Below are 18,493 nucleotides of genomic sequence, written 5' to 3' on the forward strand. Positions count from 1 at the left end.
TAATAGAGTATCATTTGTTATACTTGTAGCTGTTATTTTTATTTACTTTTTAAATTTTATTTATTTTTTATAACATTTTATTTATTCATTTGACAGTGACAGAGATAGCGAGAAAGGAAACATAAGCAGGGGAAGTAGGAGAGGAAGAAGCTGGCTTCCCGCCGAGCAGGGAGCCTAATGCGAGGCTCGATCCCAGGACCCCGGGATCATGACCCGAGCGGAAGGCAGACACCTAATCAATGAGCCCCCAGGTGCCCCAAATTTTAAGAAGGCTCCATTCCCAATGTGGGGATCAAACTCACAACCCACAGATCAAGAAACGCATGCTCTTATCTTAAATACATTTTTCCAAAGCACATTCCCATTATACAGTTCTAGTATCCTCCAGCAAGAGTTTCCCATAACAGACTCAATCCTTCCTACTAGAAGTTAACAAAAAGTGAGTCACTTACCCAGGTCGCCAAAATAAGCAGCCTCCATGTGGCTTGGCTGCTTCTTAAGTGTTGCTGTCCTGCTACTTGAAAAGGAGTCCATGTTGACAGAAATGGCATTGATTGCAACATGACTTGGTTCTGCTGCATCCAGCAAGGCATGATTTTTAGTGCTTTTTTGTGGGGAATGTACAGATATTGAAGCTATAATTTAGGGGGGGGGAGGTTAAAAATTAAACATAATTTGATAGCCTAAAAATGTCTCCTAAAGGACTTTAAGAGAACTTTAAAAATTAAATTTTGTAACACCTCCCTTAAACATACACACTCAACGAAAAATACTTAACGGGAAAGGGAATCAAACAGCAGAAAACTGGAAAGCAATGTCCTATTATTATTTATAACTCTCAAAATACTGTGCCAAAAACGGAACTTAAAACAAGAGATGTTTCTTTGAGAACTTCTACTGATGACAGAAAGTACCAAAGACAGAAAACATTCTGATATAGGGACCTTTTCAATTCCTTAATCCTTTTTGTCCAAGGCACAAAACTAAAACTTGTGAAATGGGGTAAAAATGAGAAAAACATTCTTCAGAATACTTATTTTATTTTATTTTTTTGTCAGAGGAAGAGAGAGAGGGAGTGCACAAGCCGGGGGAAACAGCAGGCTGAGGGAGAAGCAGGCTCCCTGCTGAGTAGGAAGCCCAATGTGGGACTACTCCATCCCAGGACCCTGGGATCATGACCTGAACTGAAGCCAGATGCTTAAGCCACCCAGGCATCCCCTTATTTTACTTTTTAATTGGGTAACAAAATTTCTCTAATGAAAAACATTTATGATCAAGGTTCAAGCTGCTTAGAGATAAAGCACACTTAAAAAATTCACAAAACACATTTTCCTTAGTAGTCTGAAGAAACGGCCTATTGACGTCAGAATAAAGAAATTACCCATTTGCTAACAGGAAATAAGCAACTCAGTATTACAATACTGTCAAAGTAGTCCTCTGACCTTGTTGCTACAGCTGGATCAGCATTCAAACTCTTCTATTTATTCCATACAAATATTAAAGACTCTTAGTAAAGGTTTTTAAAAAGTGTTGGCCTAGCGCATTGCTATAGCAAGGACAGAAGGGACACCTGGGTGGTACAGTCGGCTAAGCGTCTGCCTTCTGCTCAGGTCATGATCCCAGAGTCCTGGGACGCAGTTCCATACACAGAGCTTCCTGCTCTGTGGGGAACCTGCTTCTCCCTCTGCCTGCTACTCTCCCTGCTTGTGCTCTCTCTCTAACAAATAAGTAAAATCTTAAAAAAGAAATTTTTAAAAATGCCCACCATGTCGGAAATGGTCTCCTTCCCTGACTCCTCCTCCTGAGGCTCTCTGCTCTTTTATTCTTTTTGCTAGAAACATTTACTCTCAAACCTTTTAATTATTACTAGAGCCAACTTTTCTGAAAAGATTATTTAAACCTGTAAGTACTCCTCTTTTTCCCCACAAATAAACTTGAGACCCTGACACATCTGTTAAAATAAATAAAACCAGATAAAATAGGTACCTAAAATCTAAACAGATATCTAAAGGAGATTTTTAAAAAGAGTTATTAGGGGACGTCCGGGTGGCTCAGTCATTAAGCATCTGCCTTTGGCCCAGGCCATAATTCCAGCATCCTGGGATTGAGCCCCACTTCGGGCTCCCTGCTCGGTGGGGAGACTCCTTCTCCCTCTCACACCGCCATCCTGCCCCTGCTTGTGTTCCCTCTCTCACTATGTCTCTCTCTGTCAAATAAATAAATAAATACATTAAAAAACAACAAAAAAAAAACCAGTTATTAGTAACTCTGGTTGACTCAAGGGGAACGTCTCACTCACACTCTGGACCTCTCTGCAGCAGCTCATAGGGTACATTTCTATGGAACTGGAGCCCCAGGGAGTAAGCCCTGACCTGCATCTGACACCTGGCCTTACCTTTCACAAATACCGTATATAAAGCATCAACATCCTACTCAAAGCCTACAGGCTCCCTAGGTTCTCTGTCTAAACTCTCTGTTCTGGTCTCTAAGGTCCTTACAACTGGGTATCAATCTTCTGTGAAAATACCCCCTTACTTGTCTGAAGGTCCCTTTGCCCAATATATACTCAAAGAAGAGGCTGGGCCGTTAGGGAAAAGAGAAAGAACTGCCTCTTTCACTCAAATCCTTATTATTCAACTTTTATATAGATTAAGTCCCATTTCTACAAACCCTTCCCTACACTTCAAAAACCACGTGCTGATCTCAAATTCCTCTGAACTCCTCACAATATTTCATCTAACTAAGCCATCATGTTCAGGGCCTCTTCTGCTACAAGAGCTACCAGAGTAGTACCTCTGGTACTACTTGTACTGGGGGCTCGATACACATTTTTTGGAGGGTATATTACTTCATTATTATCTCTTACACCAATTTTTGCAAGACCAGTATTTTCCTCAAATTTTTTAAAATTTTTATTTATTTATTTGACAGAGATCACAAGAGGGCAGAGAGAGAGAGAGAGAGAGAAGGAAGCAGGCTCCCTGCTGATCAGAGAGCCCGATAGGGGCTCAATCCCAGGACCCTGAGAACATGACCTGAGCCAAAGGCAGAGGCTTTAACCCAGGCACCCCTATTTTCCTCATTTTTGAGATGCAGAAAGACAAAAGTTAAATACTTGATACATGTCAATGAGATAGTAGTTGTTTCAACAGGCAGAACTTGAGCTTTGGTCTGCCAGACTCTAGAAAAATCACCCTTTTACCTTTGGTTGGAAACTCAGACTCTAGAATTATGTGGATAAAATAATATATGTAAATGTCTCCAAGTACCTCCCACCCACCATTCCAAAATTGAACATATAATTTCCCAACTTGGTTCTCCACCAGTCACACAGTTAGGCAAGCCAGAAAAGTAGGTGTTAATCTGGAACCTTCCTATCCCTTACACCTCCTATTTAATCAATAACAAAGTTCTATCCATTTTTGCTCTGAACTGATCACTCCATCTCTCTTTATTTTCATCACTGTAGATCCAGCCCATGCCATCTGTGGACTCACTTGATGAATGTTCCTCTCCCCTATCAATCTGTAAGTTCAGTGAGTACAGGAGCCAAGTCTTTTTTTTTTGCCTAGCCTCAGTTTTTGGCTAATGCCTATAACAGAAAAGTTGTTCAAGAAATGGTTGTTATTAGTATGTTGGTGTATTTGCTACTATTCCACGTCTAAGCTCTAATCATACTGCAAACTTCTTGAGGGCCTGTTTCCTATGAAAGGAAGATTCTGTAAGATTCTGTTCTGTAAGATTCTAAGGTAAGCCAGTGAATGCTAAGCACAGATTATGTACTGTCACAGGGTAGGAACATGGAATATTTTTAGCCAGGTACAGTTTCAGAAGTTAGGCAGGCCAACCCTCTCACTCCACAAATGAAGAATCCGAGGAAGGTTACAGGTCTTCCCAAGGTCACACTGTTAGTAGCAGTTTAGAGTAGAAGACCTGAGAAATCTAAAGTGCCTGAGACATCAAACCCCTTCCTTCTACATTCGGATCTCATCTTTACACATGCTGCTTGCTAAGGGCTTGAAGTCTTTATCAAAGTCAATCAAATTCTGCTTAAGGAAAGCAGTATGAACCAACACGGTTCATAAACACCTGGCTTAAAATTAACAGAAGTAAGCAGAAAATAAGACTGTAAAGTACCCTAGCTCTTCCCTAATATTACAAATCTCTTAAGTTATAATTAGTCACTCTCCAGCAAACTGAGCATAAATGGTTAATACTCAATGCTAGCCACATAAGATACAAACATCTGAAAAAGAGTCTAAGTAGCGGGCACCTGGGTGGCTCAGTGGGTTAATGCCTCTGCCTTCGGCTCAGGTCATGATCCCGGAGTCCTGGGATCGAGCCCCGAATTGGGCTCTCTGCTCAGCAGGGAGCCTTCTTCCCTTCCTTCTCTCTCTGCCTGCCTCTCTGCCTACTTGTGATCTCTGTCTGTCAAATAAATAAATAAAATCTTAAAAAAAAAGTCTAAGTAGCAATCTATAGATCTCATGTAAATAGATTTTATTTATGAAATTTACATTAATGGCTATATAAACAATTTCCATTATAATTTTCCATTCCAATCTTTGTAATTAATATAATAAAATCAGTCAAAGCTATAGTAGAGATTACAACCTAAAGAAGCATGCTCTAGCCTATAAACATAGATAATATACTGATTACAATAAAGTACTCTGGATAAATTTAAGTTAAGACCATTCATCCAAAGTAACAGAGAAGTAAAAACTGTAATGATCCATACTTCCGGGTAAACAACAGGAAGCCAAGCCTTGTAAGTGGAAGTTCTTTACTCCAGAGCTGTCAGCTGAGTTCAGAGTATTTTTCACTTTGGGTTTTTTTGTTTTTGTGTTTTGTTTTGTTTTTTTAAGATTTTATTTATTTGGCAGCGATCACTAGTAGGCCGGGGGTGGGGTGAGCGGGGAGCAAGCTCCCTGCCAAGCAGAGAACCTGATATGGGGCTCGATCCTAGGACCCTGGGATCATGACCTGAGCCAAAGGCAGAGGCTTTACCCCATTGAGCCACCCAGCAGGCACTTTCTGTTTTGTTTTTAAAGATTTATTTATGGGGCACCTGGGTGGCTCAGTCAGTTAAGCCTCTGCCTTCAGCTCAGGTCATAATCCCAGGGTCCTAAGATCGATCTCTGCATCTGTTTCCTTTCTTGGCGGGGAGTCTGCTTCCCCTCCTCTGCCCTTCCTCCCATTTGTGCTCTCTCTGTCTCTCAAATAAAATAAATTTTAAAAAATAAAAAAAGATGTATTTATTTATTTTAGAGAGAGAGAGAGAGTGAGCACAGTGGGGAGGGGCAGATGGAGAGAGAGTCTGCAGCAGACTCCACACTAAGCCGGGAACCCAACACAGAGCTTGACCTCACGACCCTGAGCCAAAACCAAGAGCCAGACACTCAACCCATGCAGGTACCCCTCGTTTTTTTTGCTTTTTTAAAAAATAAAGTCAACTACAAACCATAAGAGATGCTCAACTATAGGAAAGAAACTGAGGGTTGCTGGAGGGGAGGTATGAGGGGATGGGGTAACGGGGTGATAGACATTAAGGAGGACACCTGATCTAATCCTGAGCACTGGGTGTTATATGCAACAGATGAATCACTAAACTCTACCTCTGACGCTAACAATACACTCAATGTTAATTCACTGATTTTAAGTTAAAAAAATAATGAAATCAACTCAATAATTCTAGTGAACAATCAAACATGTGATTAATGGAGGGCATTGGTTTACTATATCACTAGGACAGCCAACAAGTGCTTAGCAAAAGCCTATCATATATGCAGGGTGCTGAAGAATATACAGGTCGAACAAGGAAATAAGTCACAATCATAAATAATTACAAAAGAAGGCAGAGATGATTAATGGCAAAAGAGGGGGGAAGATAACAGGTTTAAATAGCCTGTAAATGCAAAGCACATCACTTTTTTAACACAATGGAACGCCACTGAACTCACCTTTAACTGACTTGACATCTGAGGTTTTCTCTTGTTCTTTGCCTTTCACTGGAAGATAAAAAAGCATCATGACCAACTTCTACAGTCAAAAAGATCCCATCTGTACAATGTAAAAATTAGACAAGCTTTGTTCTAACAGATGAATATTCACAGCTGTACAACAATGGAATAACACCTTAGAGGGGGACAGGGCGAGACAGTTGTCAGGGGAAAGGAAGTGACCCTTGAACATCGTTCAGTCAAGAGCACTGAGCGTGCTAATGGAGAGACAATGTCACAATACCTGGGTTCAAATCTAGCTTCCAACTTATTACACAGCCCTCTGACCATGGACCAGTTACTTTACTTCTCTGGGACTCAATTTCCTTGATTGATAACTTAGAACAGAAATAACAGTAATAACAACATCTACCTTAGAGGGTTATGAGTGAAAAAAAAATTAAAAAGAGCCCAGAAGAGTATGAGGTACAAGGTTAATTTAGGATGTTAACTAATATTATTAAAATGTGCCACTAGTTGCGTCTTCAAGAAAAAGAGTTCTTTGTGTATCGTATCTTACTTTTTGTGTATTCCTCTCATAGCAGCAAATAAAAACATTCTAAACTTATAATCTAAATATCTAATACTCAAGGCTTAACAACTTCTCTTAAAGTGCTACACAGTCTCTTCTCCATTATACAAAACAGTAGAAATTCTACTGCAAATATGCTAACAATGTAATATCCAAGAAAGGAAGGTACATGGCAGCTTAAGCAAAGCGTGAACTCCTACAGGATCTGACACTAAGACTATTTTTAACCTTCCTTACTTTTCTTGTATTTTTTTCCAACATTAAATTTTCTTTAACCCCACCATGAAAAGCCTATCAAAATAAAAATCTCAACATGTGCTCTTCAACAGTCAACACCTTTTGAAAGGCTAGTAGCAGGAAATAACAAGCTCTCAAAGTATCAGATAAATTAATCCATCAACAAGTATGTGAGTGCCTCTTATGTGCTAGACATTGTCCTGGCTCAGGAAGGAACAGTCCTGTCTTCAAGAAGTCTACATACAAGAATGTGGAGACAAACATGAACAAAAATTATCATTTCAGGTACTGATCACTGCTGTTGGAAAGAAAAAAATAATAATAAGGTAATGTAGTAGAAGCAACTGGGTTGCATCTGCAAACTGACTGCTTCTCCTACTTGAAACATGAACTTGTCTGGACTTCCAAGGCACTCGACTCCCTGGTTTCCAGCTGCTCCTTCTCAGTTTATTGCCTGGTCAACTTCTACCTACTGAGAGTTTCTCAGAGAAAGTTGGGCACCTTTTCTTTTCACTACGTACACATGTGTATTTCCTGGCTGAGCTTACCCATTCTGAAGGCTTTCAATACCACAGACAAGCTATGAATCCTGAATTTCTATTTCTAGTGTAAAACCTTCCTGACCTTAAAATTCATTTTGTTAACCATCTACCCATCCTCTTCCAGAATTACACTCGTCCAAAATGGAACATACCATCTCTTCCCAAACCTGGTTTACTTCACTTTTCATTTTTCTCATGAATGACAGACACTCCCACCCCAGTTTCTCAGGCCAAAAATCTTGGAGTCATTCTTAACATGTCTCTCCTTTACTTCCCACACCCAAAACACTTCTAAGACCAACGGATTTTAACCACTAAAACATACCTCCACATTTCCACTTTTGTCACCTTCAATACATTCTCATCAATCAGATCTCGTCAATACTTGAAACAGACAAGTACACACACAATCCGACAATAACCACATTAGTGTTTTTTGCCTTACTTGCCTTTTCCCCCCAAATATTATATAAAGGGTCCTATGACTCACTACCTGATCCCACTACTCTTCCCTTCCCAGAGATAAATACTTCCCTAAATTGGATGTGTTTTTTACCATTTATGTTTTTACACTATTACTACCTGAGTGTAAAACACGCAGTTATTCTATAGATCTTTAAAAATGAAATGAATAGTATTCTTCTACACATATCTGAAACTTGTATTCATCCCATAATTTGACTTGTCTATACTGATGCATTCATGTAGCTCTAGTACTTTCATTTTAGCTGCTGAATTTCTAAAATACACCTTTATTGATTTATTTTAGTACATGTCTTCCTATGTAGTTTATATGTAAGAATTTCTCTAGGAGGGGTGCCTGGGTAGCTCAGATAGTTGAGCATCCGCCTTCAGCTCAGGTCATGATCTTCAGGTCCTGGGATCAAGCCCCACATCAGACTCCCAGCTCAGCCATGAGTCTGCCTCTCCTTCTCCCTCTGCCCCTCTCCCTGCTTGTGCGCGCTCTCTCTCGCTCTCTCTCTCTCTCAAATAAATAAATATAATCTTTAAAAAAAACTTCTCTAGGATAAAACACTATAAGTAGAATTAATAGGTAACCAGTGATGGGCAGTTTTAATGAAAGTGGCCATTTAATTAATATTTTTCAAATGGTATTTGATGGTATTTTTAATTCATTTCCTTGAGTTCCTCCGAGGAAATATCCTTTTGTATTTATTGGGTATTTAGGTATCTTCTTTTATGGGCTGGCTACTCAATTCCTTTGTCCTTTACTTATTTGCAGAAATTCCACTCATATTCTGGATGTTAATCCTTGGTGTTGCAAATACCTTATGTGTATTTTATTGTATGGAAGCTTTAAATTTTAATGTAGCCAAATTTACATTATGTGGATTGTATTTTCCTATGTCTTAAAGATATCCTTTCCTAGCCCAGGATCAGATTTTTTTTCCCCTCTGTATTTTCTTCCATATGATTTCAAATTTTGCTTTTTAGAATTCTGGGCTCTTATCTGCCTGTATTTATTTGTTTGTCGATATTGGGAAACTACAGCTCATGGGCCAAATCAAGCCCACCTTCAGTTTTTTATAAATAAAGTTTTAGTTTAACACAGCCATGTCCATTTGTTAACATATAATCTATGGCTACAAGGACACCATCTTGTCTTGTACAGAAAATTAACTGACCCCTGATGTATATGATACGACATAGAAAAATCCTAATTATTTTTCTGCCAGAGGGACAGCAAACATCACTTACTGATTAGTCCAACCTTTCTCAACTAAACAGGAACTCTTTATATACCAAGTTCTCATACATACATGGGTTTGTTCCTGGGCATTTAATTTCAGTCTTAATTACTTAACCATATAATCAGCCTTTGACAGGGCCAAGTCCTCTACCTTAGTCTCTTACAAAACTACCTGCTCTATTAATTATAGGGTCAACTTGTCCTGATCCTAAAACCCCCATAGGAATTTTTAAAGTAGCACTGACTGAATGATTAATGTGGGGGAGAGTTCACATCTTTCTGGGATTGAGTCTTTCTATCCATGAGCATAGTATACCTCTCCATTTATCTGGGTCTTCTTTCATGTCAAATTAGGTTTTGTAAACTCTATAATGATTTTAGTTTTGTTTTTACTGGCATATAGTGGTAAAACTGAGTTTTAAATAATCCCATATAAACACATATATTTTTAAAACCCAGCTGAACTCTTTTAAATTTTATGAGTTCTAAAAGTATGAGTGTAGATCTTCTTCAGTTTTTTTATATATGCAATTATGTTATCTGGGACTAACGATTCCTTTGTCTCCTTTCCATTCCAAAACTTAAAATTTCCCTACTTTTTGTTTTGTGCTATTGTGAAGACTATATTAGCTTTCTTTTTGTCTAATATCCCTGATATATTTTCCCATCCTTTTACTTTTAACCTTCTTATGATACTTTTTTTTAATTATTAATTATTTATTTATTTTCAGAAAAACAGTATTCATTATTTTTTCACCACACCCAGTGCTCCATGCAAGCCGTGCCCTCTATAATACCCACCACCTGGTACCCCAACCTCCCACCCCCCGCCACTTCAAACCCCTCAGATTGTTTTTCAGAGTCCATAGTCTCTCATGGTTCACCTCCCCTTCCAATTTACCCAAATTCCCTACTCCTCTCTAACACCCCTTGTCCTCCATGCTATTTGTTATGCTCCACAAATAAGTGAAACCATATGATAATTGACTCTCTCTGCTTGACTTATTTCACTCAGCATAATCTCTTCCAGTCCCGTCCATATTGCTACAAAAGTTGGGTATTCATCCTTTCTGATGGAATGATCCTTGTTATACTAAATGGCATACAGGAGGAATCTAGTCTTTTCACTGGGACAGCCCATTTCTGTTTATTGTGATTACTGCTCTAGATGTCTGAAGAAGATCATTCTTAAAACTGTGTAAATTTGGGGCGCCGGAGTGGCTCAGTGGGTTAAAGCCTCTGCCTTCAGCTCAGGTCATGATCCCAGGGTCCTGGGATCAAGCCCCACATCGGGCTCTCCGCTGAACAGGGAGCCTGCTTCCTCCTCTCTCTCTCTCTGCCTACTTGTGATCTGTCTGTCAAATAAATAAAATCTTAAAAAAAACTGTGTAAATTTGTTGATTTCTCCTGGTAATTCTGTATATTTTGCTTTATGTATTTTGAGACTGATATTAGGTGCAAAGCAGTTCAGAGTTTTATCTTCCTACTACCGTTTTCATTTTATCATAATGTAGTCACCTTTTTATCCCTGATGATGTTTTGTTGTTTCAAGTATGTCATCTGCCAAATAGCTTTCTTCTGGTTGACATTTGTCTGCTATATCCTTCCATCCAGTTATTTTCAATTTCTCTATGTCCTTATGTCTTAGTTGTGTTCCCAGTAGTTTATTGCTGGATTTTGGTTTATTATCCAGCCTAACTTTTTGTCTTTTAGCCATACAGTCTTTACATTTATTGTGACTACTGATTTAGGTTTATTTCAACTACATTATTCTATATTGCTAACTATACTTTTTCTTGTTTCTTTATTTCCTTGTATTATGAAACATCTAAAACAAAGACAATACTAGAATTTAATCTGAGTAATACTCGGGTTTGTCAAATCTTAAGATTATGCTACATTTGCTTCTAAAAATTTTTCAAAAGAAGACATGCATGTGAAAATTAATTCTCTCCCTGATTGGATTTCCCCTTCTCCCCAGGGAGATAATTTCATAAAATAGATTATTGTCTCCACCTACAGTTTTACTCATTAACATATTTCTGTATCTGTAAACAACATATAGCATTGATTGAAGGTTTTTAAACTTTATATAAGTAGTCCTACCAACTGCCATTCCCAACGGCAGCATACCCTAACCAAATCTTGGTAGAGTCGAGCTTTAATCCCATCCTTCAGGAGTTCTCAAGAACTTTACTGCCTCAAGTAACACCTCTCTCTTCTGTATCATTTTCTCCCTCTCTACCAGATCATTTCTATCACCATACAAACATGTTCTAGCATCTTTTATCTTAAAAAAAGAAAAAAAAATCGCTTAACCCAAGAGCCCCTTTTAGTTCCTTTTCACTGCAGTTTCTTGAAAAGGGTGTTTTTACTCTTGCTACTTTTCCACACTTCACCTTCTCCCTCCAACCCATTCCACTGATACTGATACCTCTCTCAAAAGTCATCAATTACTTCCACATTATCAAACTAAGTAGTTATTTCATCTTGATCCTGCAAGTGACATTCAACACAACACACCCTTCTTTTTTAAACACTATCTTCTCTTAGCTTCCATGATATCACACTCCTTTATAACTGGTATTTTTTTTAAGGTATATCTTTCTCCACGCATGTACCTTTTTTTTAAAAGCTTTTATTTATTTATTTGACAGAGATCACAAGTAGGCACAGAGGCAGGCAGAGAGAGAGGAGGAAGCAGGCTCCCCGCTGAGCAGAGAGCCTGATGCAGGGCTCGACCCCAAGACCCTGGGATCATGACCTGAGCCGAAGGCAGAGGCTTTAACCCACTGAGCCACCCAGGTGCCCCTGGTATTTTATTTTTGATTCCCCTTTGCCAATGGCTCATGTTCCTCTATTTAACTTTTTTAAAAAGTTTTTTGTAAAGATTTATTCTTTTGAGAGAGAGAGACACAGACAGACAGACAGAGTACAAGCAGGGGGAGAAGAAGAGGGAGAAGCAGACCTCTGTAGAACCGGAAGTGACATGGGGCTCAATCCCTGGACCTGGAGATCATGATCTGAGCTAAAGGCAGTTAAAGGCCAGCCATCTGAGCCATCCCAGGTGCCCCTCAATTTAACTTCTAAAAGCTGGCTTAACTCCAGAACTTTCACCAAGGCTCTGTTCTTGTGTACAGTATGGCAGGAAATGCTACCTGGCCACAGAACTCATTTTCCTCTTTCTAGCAAGAGGACTATAGCCTATTCGCTAGCTACTAGGTGGCTAGTTACTCTACATTTCCCAGAAGCTTTTGCAGTTATCTATGACCATATGACTAACTTCTCACCAACAGAATATGAATAGAAATAATTTTGTGCCACTTTCCTGCCAAAGCTTCTCTTTCCTCCTTACCATGGATCAGGGGACTGAGAACAGACAGAAGAGGCTATGACCCAGCTTTGACAACAGACCACACCCCAAGGGAAAGAGGTGTAACAATATGGGAGGAAAGATCCCTGAATGACTGTGAAGCAAAGCCACCCAATAAACTTGGACTGTTAAATTCAAGAGAGTAATAAAAAAAATCTATCTTTTTTGAACCATTACACTTCAGTGTATCTTTGTTATAATAGCCTTAGCCTTTCAACATAACTAATCCTCACATTTTATGTATTCTCTAGGCGATCTCATTTAGTCCCATGTCATTAATCATCAGTTATGCAAAATGTTTTTTTTTTGAAGATTTTATTTATGTATTTAACACAGAGAGAGAGCACACAAGCAGGGGGAGTGGCAGGCAGAGGAAGAGGGAGAACCAGGCTCCCTGCTGAGTGTAATGCAGGGGCTCGATCTCAGGATCCTGGGATCATGACCCGAGCTGAAGGCAGTGGCTTATCCGACTGGGCCACCCAGGTACCCCTGCAAAATATTTCTAAAGCCAGACCCGTATCTCAAGTTGTGACCTCTTCCTAGAACTACAGATTCATACATCCCACTGCTTCCTTGACGTATCCACATGGATGTCTGTTACACAAAGTCCTAATTGCCAAAAACAGTTCTTAATTCTTCCTGCCCCATGCTGTAAGCCCAAAACTTTCCCAGTTTTTCTTCACTCCAATCACTTGTTCAAGTTATGCTATTTCTGTCTCCAAAGCATATCCTATACCCCCTAAGTTCCAGCCTTCTTCAGGTTCCTTAAACGCACCCAGCTATTGCTGCCTTCAGACATTTGTACTTCTAGTTCTCTCTGGTTAGAATGCAGTTCCTTTGATCTTTTGTGAGGCTGGCTCTCTCCCTTCACTCAGATCTCAAACTAAATACCATCTTCTCAGACAAGCCTTCCTTTATATCTGAACAAATACTGCTGTCCTGTGATCTACTCCCACATCAGTTTAAATTCCCTGTTCAGCACTTTTTACTAGCAGATATTTTTTGTTTTTATTCATTTATTCAACAAGTATTTACCAAATTCCTAACTATGCCCAGGAACTGACCTACACATGGGGATACAGCTGTGAACAAAATCAGCTTCCATCTTAATAAAATACATAGAAAAGTAGAGGGTGATAAATGCTGTGGAGAAAGTAGGTAAGATAGGAGTGCAAGGGCTGGGGACTGCAATGTTAAAAGTAGGATGGACAGACAAAGCCTCACCAAGATGTCAAGGAGATGAGAGAACACAATAGTGGGTACCTGTGGGAAGAGGTTTCTAGGCAGAGGGGAAAAAAAATTAAGTGCAAAGGCCCTGAGGCAGGAACGTATTTGACAACAAAGAGGCCAATATAAAAAACAGTGAAAAGGAAACAGAAAACAGGAAAAGGAGAGCAGGAGATGAACACAGAGAAGAAATGGGAACAAGATTAAAGGGGGCCATGTACAGAAAGCTACTGAAGAAATTTGAAGAGATAGGGGTCAAGGTTGGAAAAAGGGAAACCAAACTGAAGCCTACAGCAAAATAACTCTGCTTTCTCTATTTCCTTTTTGCCTTTGAAGATTTTATTTATTTGAGAGAGCAGGCAAGTGAGCAAGCAAGTGCTGGCAGGGGATGGGGGATGGGGAGGTGGCGGTGGGAAGCAGAAATAAAGGGACAGAGAGAATCCCAAGTAGGCTCTCTGCTCAGCTAGGGACTCAACACAGGCCTCCATCTCACGACCCTGAGATCATGATGTGAGTCAAAATCAAGAGTCAGACGCTCAACCAACTGAGCCACCCAGGCACCCATTTTCTCTACTTTCATAAAACCAGCTTCCTCTAATTTTTAAGCTGAGATTTGAGTTACATCCTCTCAGAGGACTTAACTGTCCAATCTACAGGGATGACCACCTAGACCAGGGAGTTAATAGTCAGGGATGGTGAGAAGATGCTGAGTTTGGTTACGTTCTGGGGTAGACTTAGCAGATTTGCTTATGTAGATACAGGAGAGAAAGAAAGGTTCAAGAAGGTACTAAAGTTTTAGACTGAGCAAGTAAAAGAACAGAAATGCAATTTACTGAGGTGACAAAAAATCTGGAGTTAAATTTTGGTACAGTAACTCAAAGAGCCAGCCATCTGTCAGCCTATTATTTCTATTAACAGATATACTGTATCTATTAGGTAGAGGTATAAAGTGGACCAACAGTTGGATATACCATTCTTAACTCGGGAGAGAATTCAAGCTGGAGATGTAAATTCAGGAGTCGTCTGCATATAGGTGGTATTTAAAAATGGTATTTCAAGACTGGATGGGATCCCTAAACAGAAGCATCTAGCTTCTACTCTTGCCACATTCAGCCTGCAAAAAGCAACTACCATGATCTTTTTATAACATAATATCAAATCACTCCTCTTTAAAAATTCTAAGGGGTGCCTGGGTAGCTCAGTGGGTTAAGTGTCTGACTCCAGATTTCAGCTCAGGTCACCATCTCAGGGTCATGAGATCCAGCCCCGAAGTAGCGCCACACTGAGCATGTAGCCTACTTAAGATTCTCGCCCTCTCCCCTATCCCTCTCGCGCTCTCTCTCTTTCAAAAATAAGAATAATAATAAATTGAAATAATGTCTCTGCATTTGAAATAAAACCCAACTATGGCCTACAAAGCTCTGAATCTTGTCTATCTCTCCAAGCCCAAATCACAGTGGCCTTCCTTCCTTTCTTGAAGGACACCAAACTCGTCCTTGACTCACAACCTTTGGACATGCTCTTCCCTAGCCTCTCGTAACTCCTACTGAGCCCTTGGCTCTAAGTTCCAAGGTCACCTGCTGAGGCCCCTCTCTAACATCAAACCAAAATATGCTTCTCCTCTCACCTCATCTCTGTCATGTTATCAATTTGTAAATACACACAGGTATTAAAAGAGAAATGTATTGTCTGTTGGCCCCAGCAGACAAGAAGGTACATAGGTGCAGGGACATTTTCTTGTTCAGTGCTTAATAATGAGGGCCTAACACAGTGCCTGCCAAGCAGCAGACATTCAAAAATATTTGTCGGACAGAGACAACAGTCTATTATGTAACATGCAATCTGCCTCATTATACACAGAATGCTTTCTTTCCCCCTTAAAAAAAAAAAAACCACTTCAACACTGTCAAACAAATTAGAGCGATAAACTACACCAAGGTACATTATCAACAAAGCTTCCTTGTACCATTTTACAGGTTTCCTTCATTCAGCAGAGCTTTCATTCATTCCTCACAGTACCATTCACTCACCATGACATCAGTTACTAAAACTCTGCACGTACTTAAAAAGAATTCTTGAATTCATATCTGAATGGGGCCTTTAGGAACCACCTAATTCTTGGTTGAGAGAGGAGAAAAAAGTGGGTTAACACTTTTTTTTTTATCCCAGGTGACAGTCAGTAGCAGAGCAGTCATGTGAACCCAAGCCTCTGATAAGGTTTAGTGGTTTGTGTTTTTTCCCCCCTCTGATACCTTTTCTCTTAAATAACAAAACTTAAAGAACCATTATCACCCAAAAAGACCTACACTTGTTCATTCTGGATATATACTTTAAATGCAACACAACAACTTTATCCAGGATCAAAACTAAACTGCCTCTGCTTAAAAACTGGGCAGCTATTAAAATTGAAAATCGGAAATTTCGTTTACAAAGTGAGCGCTGCAACAGTTAAGTTGACTTGCTAAGTCATCAAAAGAAATAAGTCTTCATTAGGGAACTTTCAGCTGTAAGTAATGTTATTTAGGAACTGCAGGATCCCCCACCCCACCCCCAAAAAAGGGGAAACTAGAAAATAGCACCAGTTGAAGAAAAGAGCTTTTTCACATGTTGCTTTTAGATAGAAAACCCTCAGTATTCTAAAAAGTCAGAGACTTCCGTAACAAGGTACTAAAGGAATTTCCTTCTTCTGGATCCACCGTTTATAGACACACAGCACACAAACGCGAAAACTGGGTTTGCGCAAACAGGCATTAACTTGTACGGGCTCTGGCAAACACTTTTGGACCAGCGAGATAATTCTCCTCTGACCTCGCGCGAGGAGGCCACCTTCTCCCTCCCTGCAGAGTCCGGGAGCAAAGCAAGGCACGCAGGGGGCGTCTGCGCGGAGGCCGAGGGCCTCGCCACCACCGGGAGGAAAGCCCGTGCAGGCCCACCTACCCCACCGCCGCCCCTGAAGCCCGGCCTGGCTCCCAGCCGGAGCCCCCTCTGCTACCTTTCCTTAGGAAGAAGGACATGGCGGGGCCCGGGTCGGGGCGGAGGGCGCGGGGGGACTGTCGCGGGGAGGGCCCGGCTCCCCTCATTCAGCAACCGGCCCGGACTTCCGGGTCCGCAGTGGCCGCCGCACTAGCCTGAAAAGAGACCCTTCTTCGTGGTGTGGGCCCCACCGCCTCCTCGAGAAGACCAGGCAGCTCCTGCCGTCATATTATCAACAAGCCGCCCGCCGGGAGTTCCGGTCCTTCCCCGCGCGAGGCTTCACGGGAGGCCGACCCGCCGGCCCCGCCCCCCATCCCCGCCTCCTCTCGTGGGTGCCGGGGCACGCGCCCAGCCCGCCCACGTGATCCTGCGCGCGTGCTGCCTGTGCCCTTTCCCAGGTCCGGCGTCGCTGCCAGGGTTGGAGAGTTGCCGATCCGGTTCCCGCAAAACTGACCCTCCCGGAGCCGGAGTCTTCTCCATTCCCCGCTGTCGCCGGACCCTGGAGTGGATGGCGCGGTGCCTCAGGTCTGGGGGCGTCCGGCCGTGGGCACTCAGAGCGTGCCCTTGTACACAAGGCGAGGCCAGCACTGCTGCGCTCCCCCTTAGCCCTCCTGTTTCTCGGTTCCAGTGAGGCTGAAAGGCACAGGCCGACTATAGCAGCTTCACCCTGCACCTGCAGCCCGTGCTTGCCCAGGCGAGCAGACCAAACACACACCCCCAGTCGCGCGGATACCGCAAGGTCACGGTTCCTCGAAGGGGGAAGAGGAGGCATAACCTGTTTTATGCGGCTCCACTGACTTTCTCAATCACAGTGACCTCGGCAATAAAAAAGAAGTGGGCTTGTTTTCAGAACCAAATCCTACGAATGCTTAAGTCTGAAAGGGGCAGTAACATAAAAGCATCACCAGTAATTACAAGGCCGACTTGTGAATGATCCTTCAACCTTCGTTCAAATGCCTTTTCCCGGGTAAATCTGGCCCTCCATCCATCCCTAAAGCAGAGGGGAACGAAGTCTCCGCCGCCCTCTCAGTGTCCCTCACCACTGGGTGAGTGCGCCGATTGGGAAATAATTGAAGTGTTGTGTGGGCTCCTTTGGGGAAGGAATATAGAAGATAGCACTCAATAAATGTCCACTGAGTATTTTTTAAATCAGTAAAATCATGTGACGGTTGGGGAAACGGGACCTAAAAGAAGTCCAACTTGTCCAAGATTATGGAGTGTCAGTGTTTGAGACTGTAACTAAAACCCGGTGTCTTTTCACCATATAATTAGAGCAACTTAATAGATTTGTTTTGGTCCTGGGCCTGTAAAGTAATCACAGCTGATACTTATTGAAAGTTTTCTATGCAGTTACTGTGCCAAAGCCTCCAGATTAAGGATAGACCCTGGGGGACGCCTGGGTGGCTCAGCTGGTTGAGCAGCTGCCTTTGGCTCAGGTCATGATCCCAGCGTCCTGGGATCGAGTCCCGCATCGGGCTCCTTGCTCCGAGTCCCGCATTGGGCTCCTTGCTCCGCGGGGAGCCTGCCTCTCCCTCTCCCTCTGACTCTGCCTGCCACTCTGCCTGTGCTCGCTCTCTCTATCTCTCTGACAAATAAATAAATAAAATCTTTAAAAAAAAAAAAAAGAATAGACCCTGGGTCTTGGTGTGGGGAAAACTAGGCACATTAAAGTATCTTGTGCAAGGTCACAATCTAACTAGGGGTGAATCCTGGATTTCAAACTTAGTTACCTCCAGAGCCTAAGATCAAACCTCTTGCTGCCTAGGTAAAGGGAGTGTGGCCCTGAGTTGGTGTTGAGAATGGATGTCTGTTTATCTCCTGGGGGCCTCTGCAGAGGCCACAGGGAAACTTGGGCAGTGTCCTTCCAGGATCAGAGGGCTGTTGTAAACCAGCCTG

At 41.6% G+C, this 18,493-nt stretch overlaps 1 protein-coding gene across 1 annotated transcript; it reads right to left on the reverse strand.

Moving 5' to 3' along the window:
• Window positions 1-283: 283 nt before the first annotated feature.
• LOC122898147 (A-kinase anchor protein 10, mitochondrial-like) lies at window positions 284-16,850 on the reverse strand. The gene is made up of 3 exons (XM_044236223.1): window positions 16,617-16,850; window positions 5,964-6,011; window positions 284-635 (listed from the first exon to the last, which is right to left on the reverse strand). Exons 1-3 carry the CDS (start codon window positions 16,702-16,704, stop codon window positions 445-447), a joined length of 327 nt encoding a protein of 108 aa, XP_044092158.1. The 5' UTR covers window positions 16,705-16,850; the 3' UTR covers window positions 284-444.
• Window positions 16,851-18,493: the final 1,643 nt, after the last annotated feature.

Source organism: Neovison vison, unplaced genomic scaffold (assembly GCF_020171115.1).
Source record: "Neovison vison isolate M4711 unplaced genomic scaffold, ASM_NN_V1 Scaffold_133, whole genome shotgun sequence".
In the NCBI taxonomy this organism is placed as follows: Eukaryota; Metazoa; Chordata; class Mammalia; order Carnivora; family Mustelidae; genus Neogale; species Neogale vison.

Bases quoted from the DNA above. Each gene is read 5' to 3' on its own strand.
- LOC122898147 (XM_044236223.1), bottom strand. From the start codon at position 16,704: ATGAGGGGAGCCGGGCCCTCCCCGCGACAGTCCCCCCGCGCCCTCCGC. The intron at 6,012-16,616 runs GTAGCAGAGGGG...TTTATCTTCCAG, and splicing joins GTCCTTCTTCCTAAGGAAAG to TGAAAGGCAAAGAACAAGAG. The intron at 636-5,963 runs GTGAGTTCAGTG...CCTAAATTATAG, and splicing joins AGATGTCAAGTCAGTTAAAG to CTTCAATATCTGTACATTCC.